Source organism: Mandrillus leucophaeus, unplaced genomic scaffold (genome assembly GCF_000951045.1).
Source record: "Mandrillus leucophaeus isolate KB7577 unplaced genomic scaffold, Mleu.le_1.0 Scaffold279, whole genome shotgun sequence".
Lineage (NCBI taxonomy): Eukaryota > Metazoa > Chordata > Mammalia > Primates > Cercopithecidae > Mandrillus > Mandrillus leucophaeus.
In genome coordinates this window covers 935,807-952,666 of record NW_012102909.1, presented here as the reverse complement: position 1 = coordinate 952,666, position 16,860 = coordinate 935,807, and the positions used below count along the sequence as shown (strand labels likewise).

Genomic DNA, 16,860 nt, shown 5'->3' with positions numbered 1-16,860 from the left:
TAAATAAAATTCTGAGTTTAAGTTGACACACTGCTACCGAAGTTCAGGGAAGTATTAAAGAGCTACTTATGAAATATCCCCAAACTTGTAGTATAGCTGCAAGCTAAATGTTCTGGAACAGGAACATCCATGGTCACATGTGGGACACGCCAGCAGAACCAATTACCTCATACTCCTGCAATATGCAGTCAGATCATCCAAAGTTGTTGGGTTATTATTACTTACGTATGCATAGACATGATCCAACAAATTTGTCTTTTCGAAAATTTGAAACTACAGATGAAATACTACTCAGAAATAACAAGGAGTGAACTACTGATGTGTGCAAGAATATAGATGAATCCCAAAGGCATTTTGCTAAGTGAAAGAAGTCAGACACAAAAGGTATATTGTATTACTCCATTTATATGACATCATGAAAGGTAAAGCTAGAGGGACAGAAATCATATTAATGGTTGCCAGGGATTAGGGGTGGAGTGAAGGGACAGACTACCAAGAGCCATGAGAGAACATCTGGGGAAATGGAAATGTTCTATATCTCACTCTAGTAGTATTTTAAATGACTATATTGTCATTTTTAGTGCACTGAATTGCACATTTAAAAGGGATGAAGTCTACTGTGTGTAAATTGTCCTCATTAAATGTGAATTTTTAAAAACTAAAGACATAAGATTTTAGAAGTGTGTCTAGCTGAGAAGAGTCTAATTAACCATTTGTTTTGTTTGTTCATTTTAGTATTTCTTATACGGGAATAATCTCCTTCGAAGGCAGTCTTCAATTTCAATGGCAAGAATTAGCCAAAAGAGCACATTTACTTAGAGTAAATTACTATGCGCATCACATTTTTTGTTCATTCAGTCAATATTTTTAAAACTTCTACTGTGTGTCAGACACTGTGCCAGGTGCTGGAAACATATCTTGGAAATGTCTGATTGTCCTATCTATGAAAGTTCACTCCACTACAATACCCAGACCCATTTTACTCATAGGTTACAGATGTACTTCCAAATTATATTTTTTTTCAAGTTTTCTTAATATTTAACATGAAAAACATTAATAAACATTCAAGAGTAGTGATGATTTTTCACAATTTATAGTATTAGGAATTAAGTAACATCGTCAATTCCATTTCTAGTTTATTTTCTATTCTGGCATAAGTCTGAGATGAATTCATACACACTCTATAGTCCATATGTAATTTGTATTAATAGTTACCCACAACAAATGTAATAACAAAAAAATCTCAGAACAAAATTCTCTTTAACATTTCATTCAAAAAAGTACAAGCACAAATTATTCTATTACACATTTATTTAAATATCGAACACTGTCACTGTGATATATATTTTTATTTTATCTTCAAATACTTGTATGAGTAATCAACTATCACAGGATTTATAAAGCATCATTACAGAATATTTTAAATAAAAAATTAAAACTTGGAAAGTTAAATGCAGTCTAATAAAGGTAATAGAGTTATCATCTTTTATAATCACTTTATTGAAAAATAATCCATATAGCCATAAGATTCATCCTGTTAAAGTGTACTATCCAGTGGTTATTAGTATGTTAACAGAGTTGTGCAACCATCACCAATATCTAATTTTAGAACATATTCATCACCTCAAAAAGAAATTCCATATGCATTAGCAGTCTCTTCCCATTGCCTCTTCCTCCTGCTCCTGGCAACCATTAATCTACCTTCTGTCTCTATAGATTCGCATTTTCTAGATATCTCATATAAATGAAATACAGTATGTGGTCTTTCATGTCCAGCTTTTTCACTTAGCATAATGTTTCAAGATTCATCTGTGTTGTAGCATATGTAAATATTTCATTCCTCTTTATGGTCAAATAATATTCTACTGTATGACTACACAATACTTGTTTAACTCAATAGTTGTTGGACAGCTGAGTTATTTCCACTTTTTGGCTATTATGAATAATGCTGCTGTGAACATAGATGTACAAGTTTTTATGTGGGTACAGGTTTTCAATTCTTTTGGGTATATACATAGGAGTGGAAATGCTTAGCCGCATAGTAATTCCATGTTTAAACTTTTGAGGAACTGCCAGAATATGTTCCAAAAAGGCTATACCATTTTATAATCCCACCACAATGTATAATAGTTCAGTTTCTTCACAACCTCACCAACACGTATTATATTTTTGATTATAGCTTTCCTAGTAGATGCGAAGTGGTATCTCATTGAGGTTTTAATTTGCATTTCCCTGTGACTAATGATGTTGAACATTTTTTCATGTTCTATTGACCATTTGTATACCTTCTTTGGAAAAATGTCTATTCAAATCAGTTATGCATTTTAAAATTGGGTTGTTTGCCTTTGCATTGTTGAGAATTCTTTAGATATTCTGAATGTTAAGTCTGTTATATGTGATTTACAAACATTTTCTCTCATTCTGTGGTTGTCTTTTCACTTTCTTAACTGTGTCCTTAGAAGCACAGAACTTTTAAGTGTAATGAAGTCCAATTTATCTACTTTTTCTTTGTTTGCTTGTGTTTCTGGTGTTATAACCATTGCCTAATGCAAGGTCACAAAGATTTATACTTGTTTTTTTCTAAGAGTTTTATAGTTTTAGTACTTATATTTAGGCCTCTGATCCATTTTAAATTAATTTTTATATAGTGAGCAGCGAGAGTCCAACTTCATTCTTTTGCATGTGGATATCCAATTGTCCCAGCATCATTTGTTGAAAAGACTATTATTTCCATTTAATTGTCTTGACACCTTTGTCAAAAACCAACTGGCCCTAAATGTGGGGGTTTAATTCTGGACCCTCAATTCTATTTCCTTGATCTATACATCTTTCTTTACACCAGGACTGTCCTGATTACTGTAGGTTCATAGTAGGTTTTGAAATCAAGAAGTGTGAACCCTCCGACTCTTTTCTTCTTTTCTAAGATTGTTTTGGCAATTAAGTTATTCTTAAGTCTTTCAAATATATTCCAAATTTTGTTTAAATATGTTATGCATTTTCAAATCTTTAATATAAAATATGCTACTATTATGAATGAGCTGGATCTAAAAATACATTTTAAATAAACATAAATGAATTCAGAACTTGCATGTTATCATACTATCATGACATTTTCATTAATGTTTTATTGTTTCTTCAATATCAGTGATTAAAATTAGTATTTATATGGAATCCATGTACTTAGATTTTCAACAATTTGAAAAAAAAGTAATTAAGTATAGCAAAGGATTTACTTTACTTTCCTCATAAGTGTCTTAAAATAAATAATCTCCCTAGAGTGAAAATGTCATACTTCCTCATCAGCAATGAAACTCAGCTATGAAAACAAAATGTTATACTTATCACATTATCACTCAATTTAATATCTTCAGATATTTCATTAATGCATTCAAAAAACCAACACTTACTAAACACCCACTATTGGGGAGGAAGAATTAATATTAGTGCTTCTAAGTGAAATGTGCTATAATTGAATTTACTAAAATATAAAACCAACTATTCTTTTTCTTATTTGGTTTTCTCTTTGACTTCTCAAAAAAGCATGGGTTTTGGTACTCCTGGCAGAATAATTTCACAGATACATATGTAGAGAAAAGAGTGAAAAATGAACAAACTAGAACTGACATATATAGACTTAAATGTTCCTTCAAAATAGGTAATGAGTAGGACTAGTTATACAGAATCTAAATACTATAAAAAAAATTTTAATGTGAGTAAAAGGAAAAACTAAAGAAATGACAAGCTTTTCTATGGTTGGTTTGTGGTTCAGATCCCTCTCTTAAATTCACACTGGTTGGAAGAAAAGAATTATGGCAAGGGAGTCCTAACAACTTCTACAAAGCACATAAACTTTTTCTCTATTCTTTTTTAATGTCTTAAATATTTCAACATGCAAAAATACAGAGAATATATGTAGTCTATCTACATATCTATGAATATAAATACTTGTGTATCCACCACCCCAATAGAAACATTTTCTCATATTTGCTCCAGATTAATTACAAATACAATTCAAGCCCTCTCCATACCAGCCTCAATCTTGCTCCTTTCCCTACCATTCCTTCTCCAAAAGTAAACATTAACCTGAATTTGATGCTTATTATTCCCATGCATGTCTTTATACTTTCATTATTTGTAGGTATGCATCCATTATTTTATAGAAATTATGTATGTTTTATATGTTCATAACCTTTTTGGTTTTTTTACTTCAACATTATGGTGGGGAGATTTATCCATGTTTTAACCTGAACTCTCTCTTAGTTCATTCTCGTTCATATAATTATAGGACTATACCAAATTTATTTAGCCTTTCTGCAGGTGTTTTCACAATTCAAATGAGTGCTATAGTAAACATTCTCATACAGCAGGGGGTAGTTGGTAAGAGCATCAACTCTGGAAACAGCTGGCTTGAGTTTGGATCCCACCTCTGCCATGTATTAAGCTGTGACCTTGGGCAAGTCTTAATCCTTCTGTGTCCCAATTTCTTCATCTGTCATATAGGGATATTAACAATACCTAGTCCTTATAGACATTATTATGGAGAATAAAAAGTTCATACATGTAAAGCTTGTACAACAGTAAGCAGTGTTTTTATGCGGTTGACCCTGCAAAACAGAGCTAGTTCAAAAAACGGGAAAATCCCAATGATATCAAGAAACGTCTAAAAGTCTATTTCAATGCTTCCTATCTAATACATATCTAATATCACTTCCCCTTGCTAGCAGACAGTGGACTCTCCCTCTCTGGAAATCAGGCAGCTGCCTCCCCTGGGTAGACATCTCTCATGATGATACTCAAATTCAAGATCTGCCCCCACCTTCCCTCATGGCTTCTAGTCTAATAACCAGGGTTACCTCATCATTACCTGACTACGGAAGTACTGTCCTTGCTTCAATAGGAAACTAAATACTCATTAAGAAGCTACAGGACCTAGCTACTGGCAGAAACCACAAGAATGTGCCTGTAATGGTGTGACATAGTAAGAAACGCATATTTTGGTCTTCATTTCTGGTTCCTGGCTAGAGCTCCGAAACAAATGAAAGGAGCATCTTTTGTTATTCACAATATACCCCTTTAAACCACACCTGAATGTATGTTAATGAGGTGACTTTTGGAAAGCCTCTAAGGATGAAGGGCTAGTTGTTAGGAAAACCAATCATGATTAGAGGGTAGGAACTCCCAGCCTCACCACCAGGGAGGGAAGAGTGGCTGGAGATTGACTTAATCACATTGGCCAATGATTTACTCAATCATGCCTTTGTAATGAAGCCTCCATAAAAACCCAAAAAGACAAAGTTCAGAGGACTTCCAGGTTGGTGAACAAGAACGTGTCCATGTGCTGGGACAGTGGTGTACCCCAACACTCCACTGGAACAGAAGCTCTTGGCTGGGGACCCTTCCAGACCTCACCCTATGTATCTCTTCATCTGGCTATTAATTTGGATCCTGTAATATAGCACTTGTAATAAATCAGTAATCTAGTAAGTAAACTGTTCCTGAGTTCTGTGAGCCCTTCTAACAAATGACAGAACCCAAGGTTTAAATAGGTTGAGAAAAGTACAGTGCTGTGAAAGTGGGTTTATTTTCAGTTTCATCAATACGAAAAAATACAAAATTCACTAATCCTATAACCTGATATATTTAAAGTGTGACACTGGCCTTAAAGACACTGGTCTTTCATACTAAGGGAATAAGCTAATTTGAATCAATATAAATGAAATTTAAATAGATATATAATAGTTTAAATAAGTTGTCAGGCAAGGACCATACTGTGTTTCATAGGCATGCACATTTTCCTAATTTTTGAAAAAATTATGTAATTCTATTATGAAAGTTTATTGTAACAAAAAAAAATCAGTTCTTTACATGTCTCATTTCAACAGCTAGTTTAAAATAGCATGCTTCATACATGTATGATAAGAGAAAAAGACATGTATTTTAATGTAGTAAGCAATGGTTAATGAATTTCATTTAACTAAAAAGCAACTTCTTGACATTTTTTTCCACTTACATTTAAGCATTTTTAGATATAATTTATATATGAAATGCACATATCTGAAGTGTGAAATTTGATTAGTTTTGACAAATGCATACACCCACATAATCTGCACCCTTAACAAGACACAGAATATGTCCATATTTGTTTAAAAGCTGAAACAAAGTCAAACAAAAAGTTCCTTTGTAGCTTCTTACTAGTCAATCCCCTTGGAAACAACCATTGATTAAATTTCTCTTTAACAGATTAGTTTACTTATTACAGAATTTTATATAAATGTAATCATATAATAGACACTGTTTTGTGACTTGCTTTTCTTTTTGGTAGATTCCTCAGGATTTTCTAAATACACAATCATGTCATCTGCAAATAAACACAGTTTTACTTCTTCCGTTCAAATCTGATATATTTTATCTTTGTTGTATTCCCAATCTTAGGGGGAGAACTTTCAACATTTCACTAACAGGTTTTTTGTAGGAAAAAAGTTTCCTTCTTTTCCTTGTTTTCTCAAAAATTTTAAAAATCATGAACAGGTGTTGAATTTTGTCAAAATTATTTTTGAGCATCTATTAAAATGACAGTTCTTTAGTCTGTTATGGTGAATTGCTTTAATTTTTATACGATAAACTAACCTTGTATCCCTTGGACAAGCCCCACCTGGTAATAAGAGTATTATCCTCTTTACATATTGCTGGATTTGATTTGTAAATACTTTATTATGAGGAATATTGATCCATAGTTTTGAGGTTTTTTTGTAAAATCTTATCTGATTTTAGTGTCTAAATTATAGAAGCTTCCTAAAATGAGCTGGGAAGTATATCCTCTTCTATTTTTTGAGAAAAAAGAATAATATTGGCAATATTTCTTCCTTGTAAGTTTAACAGAATTCATTAGTGAAGATCCTTATGGGAAATACTTAAATTATGAATTCAATTTTTTAAATAAATATAGAATTCATCAGATTTCTATTTTTCCTGAATCCGTTTTGTTTTTTAAGAAATGTACCCATTCATTTCAACTGCCAAATTCATTGGCATAAAGTTTTACATAATATTTCCTCATTCTTCCTCTAAGGTCTGCAGTATCAATAATGATATCCCCTCTTCTACTGTTGATACTGATAATTTGTGTTTTCTCACTTTTTTCTCGGTAAGCCTTACTACAGTTTCATCAATTTTATTAATCTTTTCACCAAACCAGCCCATAGCTTTACTGTTTTTGTTCATTTTCTATTTCACTGACTTCTAGTTCTTACTTTTTTTCTATTTTCTTTGGGATTAATTTGCTTTTTGTCTATCCTCCCAAAGTAGAAGCACAGATCACTGGTTTTATAGATTTCTTCTTTTCTAATATAGGCATTCGACTATAAACTTCCCCCTAAGGGCCAATTTAGCTGCATCTCACAAATTTTTATGCTGTTTTCAATATCACTCTGTTCAAAATGTTTTCCAATTTCCCTATGACTTCTCTTTGACCCAAGGGTAATTTAGAAATGTGTTATTTAATTTCAAAATATTTGTATATTTGTGTAGCTATTTTTAATGATTTCTGAATTAATACCATTGCTATCAGAGAACATACTCTGCATAATTCTGTCCATCTACTTCTATAAGTCTAGTTTATGCATTCTATAATTTAAAAGCTGAAATGAAGCCAAGTGATCTTCTAATGAAACTAAAAAACCTAGTATATGAATTTTAACTGTAAGTCAGACATCAGTATATTTATTCTAATACCTCATTTCCTCAGTTTCTCTGTTCTATAGTTTCTGCTATTTTTATAAGAAAGAGGAGTTAGACAAGTGTAAGTTGGAAGTTAATACCTTAATAAAATTCAAAAAGGTAAAAAAATGAGGAAAAGGTAGTCAATTTCAAATTAACTATATTGAATACTGTTAGATGGAAAATACATTCTGAATATGATGGTAAAAGACACCACCTATGGGAGCAACTGCTATCAAGGCATAGTAAGTTTCCAAAGTCAAATGTTTTCTAGAAATAGATACACATGTGCGTGTGCACAAAACACACATACATGCACATGCCTGCACACACACAAGTACACACACTTTACACACCTACTCTATCTCCAGTTTAATGGTTTCTACTGGTTCCTACTGAAGGATTTGTGATGGCTGAGGAATTAGATTAAAAATAACATTCTTACTCTCATTTCATCAAGACTTACCTTAAGGTACATTCCATTTCCACTTCAGAGGGTATAGAGAGAACGCGGAAAATGTATTTGTCAACTAACAAAGAAAAACTATCTCCAGGATTCAAATAGCACCATAGATTTGTCTTTAATGGTAAGAGCTGACTCTTCTCTGAAGACTGATAAAAACATGGATTTGTGTGTATCTAACAAATTAAAAAAGAATATAATTAAATGTTAAAAAGAATATAATACAATAATGTTGTAACTCAAAATTACGACAAAAATACAATTAAATATGAATTCACAACTTTGGTATCAAAACAATTTAAGCATAAACTTAGACTTAAAAGTTTAATAAATCTAACTCCTATGAGTACCATAATTATTATTTATATACAAAAGAGAAAAGAAGCTATGGTATACCTCCCATTTCTCCAGGAATCAAAGAAAAAAAGCAAAGTTATCAACTAACTGGTTAAAAGAGTCTTCTATTTTGCTTAATAGAGACAACTGGACATCACAAGAAGAAACATGAAAAATAATTCTTAGTATGGAAAAACTGAGTCCCCCAACTTCCATATCCAAAACACACTAACTTCCTGACAATGGCTAGTTTCCTTACCATTTATTTTCTCCTACTAATTTCTTACTACAATTAAAAAATAAGAAACTACAATGCTATGGTTTGAATGTGTCCCCCAAAGTCCATTTGTTGGAAACTCCAACCCTAAGGCAACAGTGCTGACAAGTAGGACTTTTAACATGTAGGTCATAAGGGAAATGTCCTCATGAATGGATGGATTAATGACATTATCACAAGAGTGGATTCATTATCTCGGGAGCAAGTTTGCTATCTCAAGAGCGAGTCTGTCATAAATGCAAGTTTCGCCCTCTCTTGCTTACTCTCTCATGCATGTTCTCTCTCCATGTAATGCCTTCCACCACGTTATGACGCAGCAAAAAGGCTCTCACCAGATGCAGCCCCGGCATTTTAGACTTCGCAGGTTCCAGAACGGTGAGCCAAATAAATGTCTGTTCATTATAAATTACCCAGCCTCGGGTATTCTGTTATTGCAGCACAAAATGAACTAAGACATATGGGAAGGAAGATTCTAATCAAATCTCTCAAACCAACAACATGGCTTTCTTTCTACCTCCTGAAAGAGGAATCGTCTTATTTGTTTAAATGAAACTCCCACTATGAAGATCATCCACATTCAAATCAAAGTAGTAAACAGATCTCAAAGTTAGAACTATTGCAATATCTACTATTTTAAATTATGTTTGCCACTATTTCCATGTTAGCAAAGATAACAAGAGTTGCTTCGAAAAACAAAAAAGACCTATTATGAGGTGCCTTAAAAATTCTAACCAGATTCAAGCTAAAATTGGCCATTTCTATAAGTCAAATAGTCTTTTTGTCATCAATATCACTGGGTTTTTAAAATAAATAAGCTTTAGGATATGACAAGGTAATCTACATAGTGCAGATCTTTGTGTGTGTGTGTGTGTGTGTGTGTGTGTTTTAAAGCACAATCTTATATAGAGTACCTATCTCTATTACCCTTCCTTCTATCTATTTCATCAGTTTAAATGAGACTTTTTCTGGAGATATCACAGCAAAGTAATTACCACCCTGGGAATGGACATACGCTGAGCAATAACAACAACAAAAAAGACACATCTTTGAAGCTAGAATGAATATAATCCACCTGGTTCTGACCATTCAATTTCATGAGAATCTGGCCATACATCATATTTCTATCCTTTAAATCTGTGTTATAAGAAAGCAGTAAAATAAAACTTGGAGATAAAGAGCAGAGGTAGAAATTTAAAACAGAGATGACACAAATTTGGTCGGCAGGTAGAAATTTAAAACAGAGATGACACAAATTTGGTAGTTTATTAGTCAAACTATACATAAGATTACATAAGAATGGAGATGCAGTGTGATTTATGCAATATTATATTCCTAAAAAGAGTAGTGAATGTTTGATTTTTAAATTCAAGTTATAATTTTAACAATGTTTACAAATCTTTCACCATGCTAACAGCCACTCCTAATTTCTGTCTCTCAAAGCTGTCCTCTGGCTCTTGGCAGGTTAAGCTTTTGAGTGCAACAAGCACATGACAAATCCACAGGATCTGAGCTTGTGTCCACTGCTGAACTTGGGAATCGTGCCCTGTATTCCTCATCCTTTTGGGCAAAGGCTCCCTTTCCTTGAGTATGTCATGGTCATCAGAGTCAGGAATGTTGAAATAACAAGAGAAGCAAGAGTCAGAACAGGAATCCACATAGCTTTGGTCTGAACTCTGAATATTCTTTAAGTGAGGCTTGCTTCTGATTATAGGCTAAGGCCATGTTTTTATTCATGAGCATTAAAAAAATTCAGATGAGTCTCTAAACAACGTTAAATACTGACATAGTCCCAAACTTACAAAGGCTAGGATGTTAAATACAATGGCATAAAATTGTAAGAGTGGAAAAGGTAAAATGCTTAAGGAAACTACATTTCTTTACAAAGGTATCACAAACCCAAAGATAATGCAATATTCTGTTTGAGTATATTTTCCTCAGTGGAAAGCACTTAATATTTAAATTATAGTTGGTTAAACATTGGTAGTCAGCAAATCCAGCCACAAAGAAAGTGAACCCATGAGTATGGTCCATGATCATCTTTTCCTTTTCCTAAAACTGTTCATACAGGAGATTCCAAAATGAAGAATAAAAATGACATTAAAGTCTAATGTTTGATCCTGTAACGTAAACCTAAATTCACATTACTCACTGAATAAGTTAAAAAATCAATGTCAAACTACGATATGCTCCAACTAAAATGCTACACATACATGAAGTCCAAAAGGTAGTTTTTAAAAAGTTACAAAGTATACAAAAATCTAACAATATTAATAAACAAAAAGGAAGATTACACGCCAAAAAATTAGGAATGAAAACAATGACATAATTACATAAAAAATAAAAGTTTTGAAAAATAACAAAATACTGTAAATACTTTATAGCAATATATTTGTAAATATGGCCAAAATAGACAATTACCTAATAACACCAAATAGATTTTTTTAAAGTATGTTTACATGTATGTATGTGCAGCCTGTTTGAAAGTATTTAATTTTTTTTTCTTTTTTTGAGACAGAGTCTTACTCTGTTACCCAGGCTGGAGCGCAGTGGCGTGATCTCTACTCACTGCAACCTCTGATTCCAGGTTCAAGCAATTCTCGTGCCACAGCCCCCTGAGCAGCTGGGACTACAGGCGCCCGCCACCACAACTGGCTAATTTTTGTATTTTTAGTAGAGATGGGGTTTCACCACTTTAGCCAGGCTGGTCTCAAACTCCTGGCCTCAAGTGATCTACCTGCCTTGGCCTCCCAAAGTGCTGGGAATACAAGCGTGAGCCACTGCACCTGGCTTGAGAGTATTTAATTATTATAGAAAGGAGATTGAATTGGACTTGTAATATTTCAAAAGTACAATCAATAATTAAAAATCTTTTCAATCCCTGCCAAAACCCCTTTTTCTGAATATTCAAACTTTTCTTGATACCACAAAAGTGTTAAGGATCCCCAGCTGCTTCATGAGACAAGTTTAACTTTGATTCTAAAAGCAAACAAGGGCAGAAAAATATTGGCAAACCCAGCCTCACTGTGATTAAAAGATATAACTACCTACACGAGAGACGTAATGTTGGTGTGTGCCTTTTAACAAATTCATGAGATTATAAATTCAAACTTCAATAGGTTATGCTATAACTTTAGAAGTGGTGCAAAGGATGCATTATCCCTGCAAAAAATGGAACTAAAATACAAATCAATTTCCTACAGCTTTCTCTTAGAGTTATCATTAAATATTAAAGAATGATAGATGTATACCCCCCAAAAGCACCTTAATTTCAGTGTTTTTTTTTTTTTTTAATTTGGATAGCTTTTTTTTTACAACAAAATAAGTTGAGGAAGGCTATTATTATAGGATTTTCTAGATATTTCACAAGTACACTTTTAATTTCAAGAGAAGAAAAACAATCTCAATTCAAGAACTTTGTGCAATAAAAAAAACCACAAGCACCCAAAGATGTATATATTGAGGGTCAATAACAAAAGGCAAAAAAGAAAAACTACAACTTATATGTAGTTATAGAGCTACTGCCTCAATCATCTAAGACCCCAAGTGAGTAAGATTTTATTAAAATGAAATAAAAGCACCAACAGCTATGAATTTACCCTGAGGGCATAACCAATCACTGGTGATACAGTCATTTACAAAGAACATCATCAGTTTGCTTTTGTAATGTCTTTTCTCTCTGCTGATACTAGGCTGTAGATTAAATTTAAATGACATATAAAAAAGCTAACATCCTCTCCTCATAAGCTAGCATCATCTCCTCATGCACCATTTCCAAGAACTGCTGGAGAGCTACAGCATTTTTTGTAGGAGACGTATTAGAGGGAAAAAGGCAGAAAGTCATTCAATGTAAAAGTACAAATTAGTAATTGCCCTAATTGCATTCAACTCTCCTTGTCAAAGCTATTTTTTTATTTGGTGGTAAGTTTAGATTTCCAAGTTAAAGAAAAGCAGAAAAACATTTAATCACTTAAATATAATTTGGGGTATGCAGTATACAGATGGGATCATCATAACAAAACATTTGCTATATTCATTTATGTAATTTTACAAATATTTTTAACTAAAATTTCCCTCTTGACATTTCATTACACTTGTATAGACACCTTGCTTTAGTAGATCAAAGAATTTGTGACTGATGAGGGAACAGAGAATAAGTGATATTTAACAAACATTAAGATAAAATGAATGAACTAGAAGTCACTTGTCCATCTCATTCTGATTTTCAAGATCTTTAAACTTCCACTAACAATTAAAATCAGTGTTAGAAATTCTCTAAATGTCTTTAAATTGCACCTTGTAGACAGTGCAGCTACAATAAGCTGCTAAATAAATACATCAATCTATTTCAAGATAATGGGCATTTTATTGAAACTATATTAATATAAACAAGGTTATTAGCTAGTCAGGTTTCTAATGTGGAACTCAAGTCTTTAGCCCATTTTTCTACTGGATTCTTTATTTTTTTCTCATTGATTAAAGGCATCTGTCATATGTTTTGGATAGCACTCCTGATGTAGCTCGGATATGTGTCACTGGCCATATCTCATGGTGAACTGCAATCCACAATGCTGGAAGTGGAGCCTGGCAGGAGGTGCTTGGATTATAGGGGCAGATGCCTCATGGCTTGGTGCTGTCTTAAAGATAATGAGTTCTCATGAGATCTGGTCATTTAACTAATACAGAGCGGCAACTCCCACTCTATATTAGTCTGTTTTCACCTAAGACTGGGTAATTTACTAAAAACAACAACAACAAGAGGTTTAATTGACCCACAGTTCTGTAGCCTGTACAGACAGCATGGCTGGGGAGGCCTCAGGAAACTTTCAATCAAGATGGAAGGCGAAGGGGAAGCAGGCAAATACTATATTACTGGAGCAGGAGAAAGAGAGAGAAGGGAGAGGTGCTACAAACTTTTAAACAACCAGATCTTGTGAGAACTCACTCACTATCATGAGAACAGCAAGGGGGAAATCCAGTGCCACCATGATCTAATCACCTCCCACCAGGCCACTCCTCCAACACTGGAGATTACAATTCGACGCAAGATTTGGGCAGGAACACAAATCCAAACCATATCACTCTCCCACTCTCTCTTGCTTGCTCCTGCTTTCAACATGTGATGTGCTGGTTCTCCCTTTGCCTTTTTCCGTGATTGTAACCTTCCTGAGGCCTCCCTAGAATCCGAGCAGATGCTGGCACCATGCTTCATTTCATGTAAAGCCTGCAAAACTGTGAGCCAGTTAAACCTCTTTTTATAAATTACCCAGTCTCAGTTTATAGCAACACAAGAATGGCCTAATACAGAAAATTGGGACTGGAATTGGGGCATTGCTACAAAGATACCTAAAAGTGTAGAAGTGACTTCAGAACTGCCTAACAGGCAGCAGTTAGAAGAGTTTGGAAGGCTGAGAAGAAGACAGGAAGATGAGAGAAAGTTTGGAATTTCTTGGAGATTGGTTAAATGACCAAATGATCAGCAAATTTGTGACCAAAATGCTGATAGTGATATGGACAATGAAGTCCAGGCTAAGGAGGTCTCAGATGGAAATGAGGAACTTATTGGGAACTAGAACAAACGTCAAGTATGTTATGCCTTAACAGAGACCTTGGCTGCATTTGGTTCATGTCCTAGGGATCTGTGGAAGTCTTACCTACAGAAAGATGATTTAGGGAATCTAGTAGAGGAAACCTCTAAGCAGCAAAGTGTTCAAGAAGTGGCCTGGTTGCTTCTAACAACCTACACTCAAATGCATAAGCAAAGAAATGACTTAAAGTTGCAACACATATTTAAATAGGAAGCAGAGTGCAAAAGCTTGATAAATTTGTAGCCTAGCCATGTGGCAGAGAAATAAAAAGCTTTTTCAGGAGAAGGATTCAAGGAGGCTGTGAAGAACCACTTGCTAGAGATATGTGCACAACTAAAAAAAAGTCAGGCTAGGCACAGTGGCTCACGCCTGTAATCCCAGTACTTTGGGAGGCCGAGGCAGGTGGATTACCTGAGGTCAGGAGTTCAAGACCAGGCTGGTTAACATGGCGAAACCCCATCTCCACTAAAACTACAAAAAAATTAGCTGGGCATGGTGGCATGTGACTGTAATTCCAGCTACTTGGGAGGCTGAGGCAGAAGAACTGCTTGAACCCAGGAGGCGGAGGTTGCAGTGAGCTGAGATCATGCAACTACCCTCCAGCTTGGGCGACAGAGCAAGACTCCATCTCAAAAAACAAACAAACAAGTTATAATATGCAAGAAAATGGAGAAAAGGCCTCAAATGCATTTCAGAGACCTTCATGGCAACCCCTCTTATGACAGGCCCAGAGGCCTACGAGAGAAGAATGATCTCATGGGACAGTACCAGGGCCTGGCTGCCCTGCATGTCCTTGGGACAGTTCTATCCACATTCCCACTGCTTTGGCTCCGGCCATGGCTCAAAGGACCCACATGCAGCTTGAGCTGCCACTTTGGAGGATGCAAGCCATAAGCCTTGACAGCTCTCACATGGTGTTAAACCTGTGGGTGCACAGAGTACAAGAGTGGTGGATTCTTGGCAGCCTCCACCTAGATTTCAGAGGATGTATGGAAAAGCCTGGGTATCCAGGCAGAAGCCTGCTGCAGGGGCAAATCCCTTACAAGAGAACTTCTACTAGGGCAGTGCAGAGAATAAATGTGGGGTGGCAGGTCCCACACAGAGTCCTCACTTGGGACGCTGCCTAGTAGAGCTGTGAGAAGAGGGCCACCGTCCTCCAGACCCAAACATAGTATATCTACCAACTCCAGCCTGTGAGAGCAGCCTCAGGGGATGTACCCTGTAAAGTCAGAGGGGTGGAGCTGCCAAAGGTCTTGGGAGCCCACCCTTTGCATCAGTGTGCCCAGGATATGGACATAGAGTCAAAGATTACTTTGGAGCTTTGAGATTTACTGACTGCCCTGAAGGGTTCTGAACTTGTGTTGGGCCTACAGACCCTTTGTTTTGAAACAGGGATGTTTACTCAATGCCTATACTCCCATTGTTTCTTAGAAGTAAATAACTTTTGATTTTACAGGCTCATAAATAGAAGAGATTTGCCTTGTCTCAGGTGAGGCTTTGGACCTCGGAGGTAATGCTGGAATGAGTTAAGACTTTGGAGAATTATTGGGAAGGTATGATAGTATCTTGCAATGTGAGAAGGATATGAGATTTGGGAGAGGTCAGGGGAAGAATGATATAGTTTGGGTATTTGTCCCCACCTGAAACTCATGCTGAATTGTAATCCATAAATGCTGGAGGTAGGGCCTGGTGGGAAGTATTTGAATCACGGGGGTGGGAATACCTCATGGCTTGGTGCTATCTTCTGAACAGTGCATGAGTTCTCGTGAGATCTTGTAATTTAAAAGTGTGTGGCTTGTTCACAATAGCAAAGACATGGAGTTAACCTAAATGCCCATCAATGATGGACTGGAAAAAAAAAATGTGATATGCATGTGTGTGTATATATATATATATACACACACACACCATGGAATACTATGCGGCCATAAAAAGGAGTAAGATCATGTCCTTTGAAGGAACATGGATGGAGTTGGAAGCCATTATCCTCAGCAAACTAATGCAGGAACAGAAAACCAAATATTGCATGTTCTCACTTACAAGTGAGAGCTGAATGATGAGAACACATGGACACAGGGTGGGAAATAATACACAGTGGGGTCTACTGAAGAGTGGAGGGTGGGAGGAGGGAGAACATCAGGAAGAATAGCTAATGGATGCTGGGCTTAATAGCTGGATAATGGAATGATCTGTGTAGTAAACCACCATGGCACACGTTTACTTATGTAATAAACCTGCACACCCTGCACATGTATCCCTGAATGTAAAAGTCGAAGGAAAAAAAAAGTGAGTAGCACCTTTCCCTCCCTCTCTCTCCCTTGCTCCTGCTTTCAACATGTGACGTGCCTATTTCCCCTTCGCCTTCTGCCATGATTGAAAGCTCCCTGAGGCTTCACCAAAAACCTAGCAGATGATGGCACCATGCTTCCTGTAAAGCCTACCCATGAGCCAAGTAAACCTTTTTTCTTTTTTTTTTTTTTTTT

The 16,860-nt window shown here is 35.3% G+C and overlaps 1 protein-coding gene across 1 annotated transcript in view; it reads right to left on the bottom strand.

Annotated features, from left to right (window-relative positions):
• The window catches only part of APLF (aprataxin and PNKP like factor), a 96,695-nt gene that overhangs the window by 53,064 nt on the left and 26,771 nt on the right, over positions 1–16,860 (bottom strand). The window contains exon 3 of the mRNA XM_011984996.1: positions 8,183–8,355. Within this exon, the coding sequence (XP_011840386.1) occupies positions 8,183–8,355 (173 nt within the window). The remainder of the gene's footprint in view (positions 1–8,182; positions 8,356–16,860) is intronic.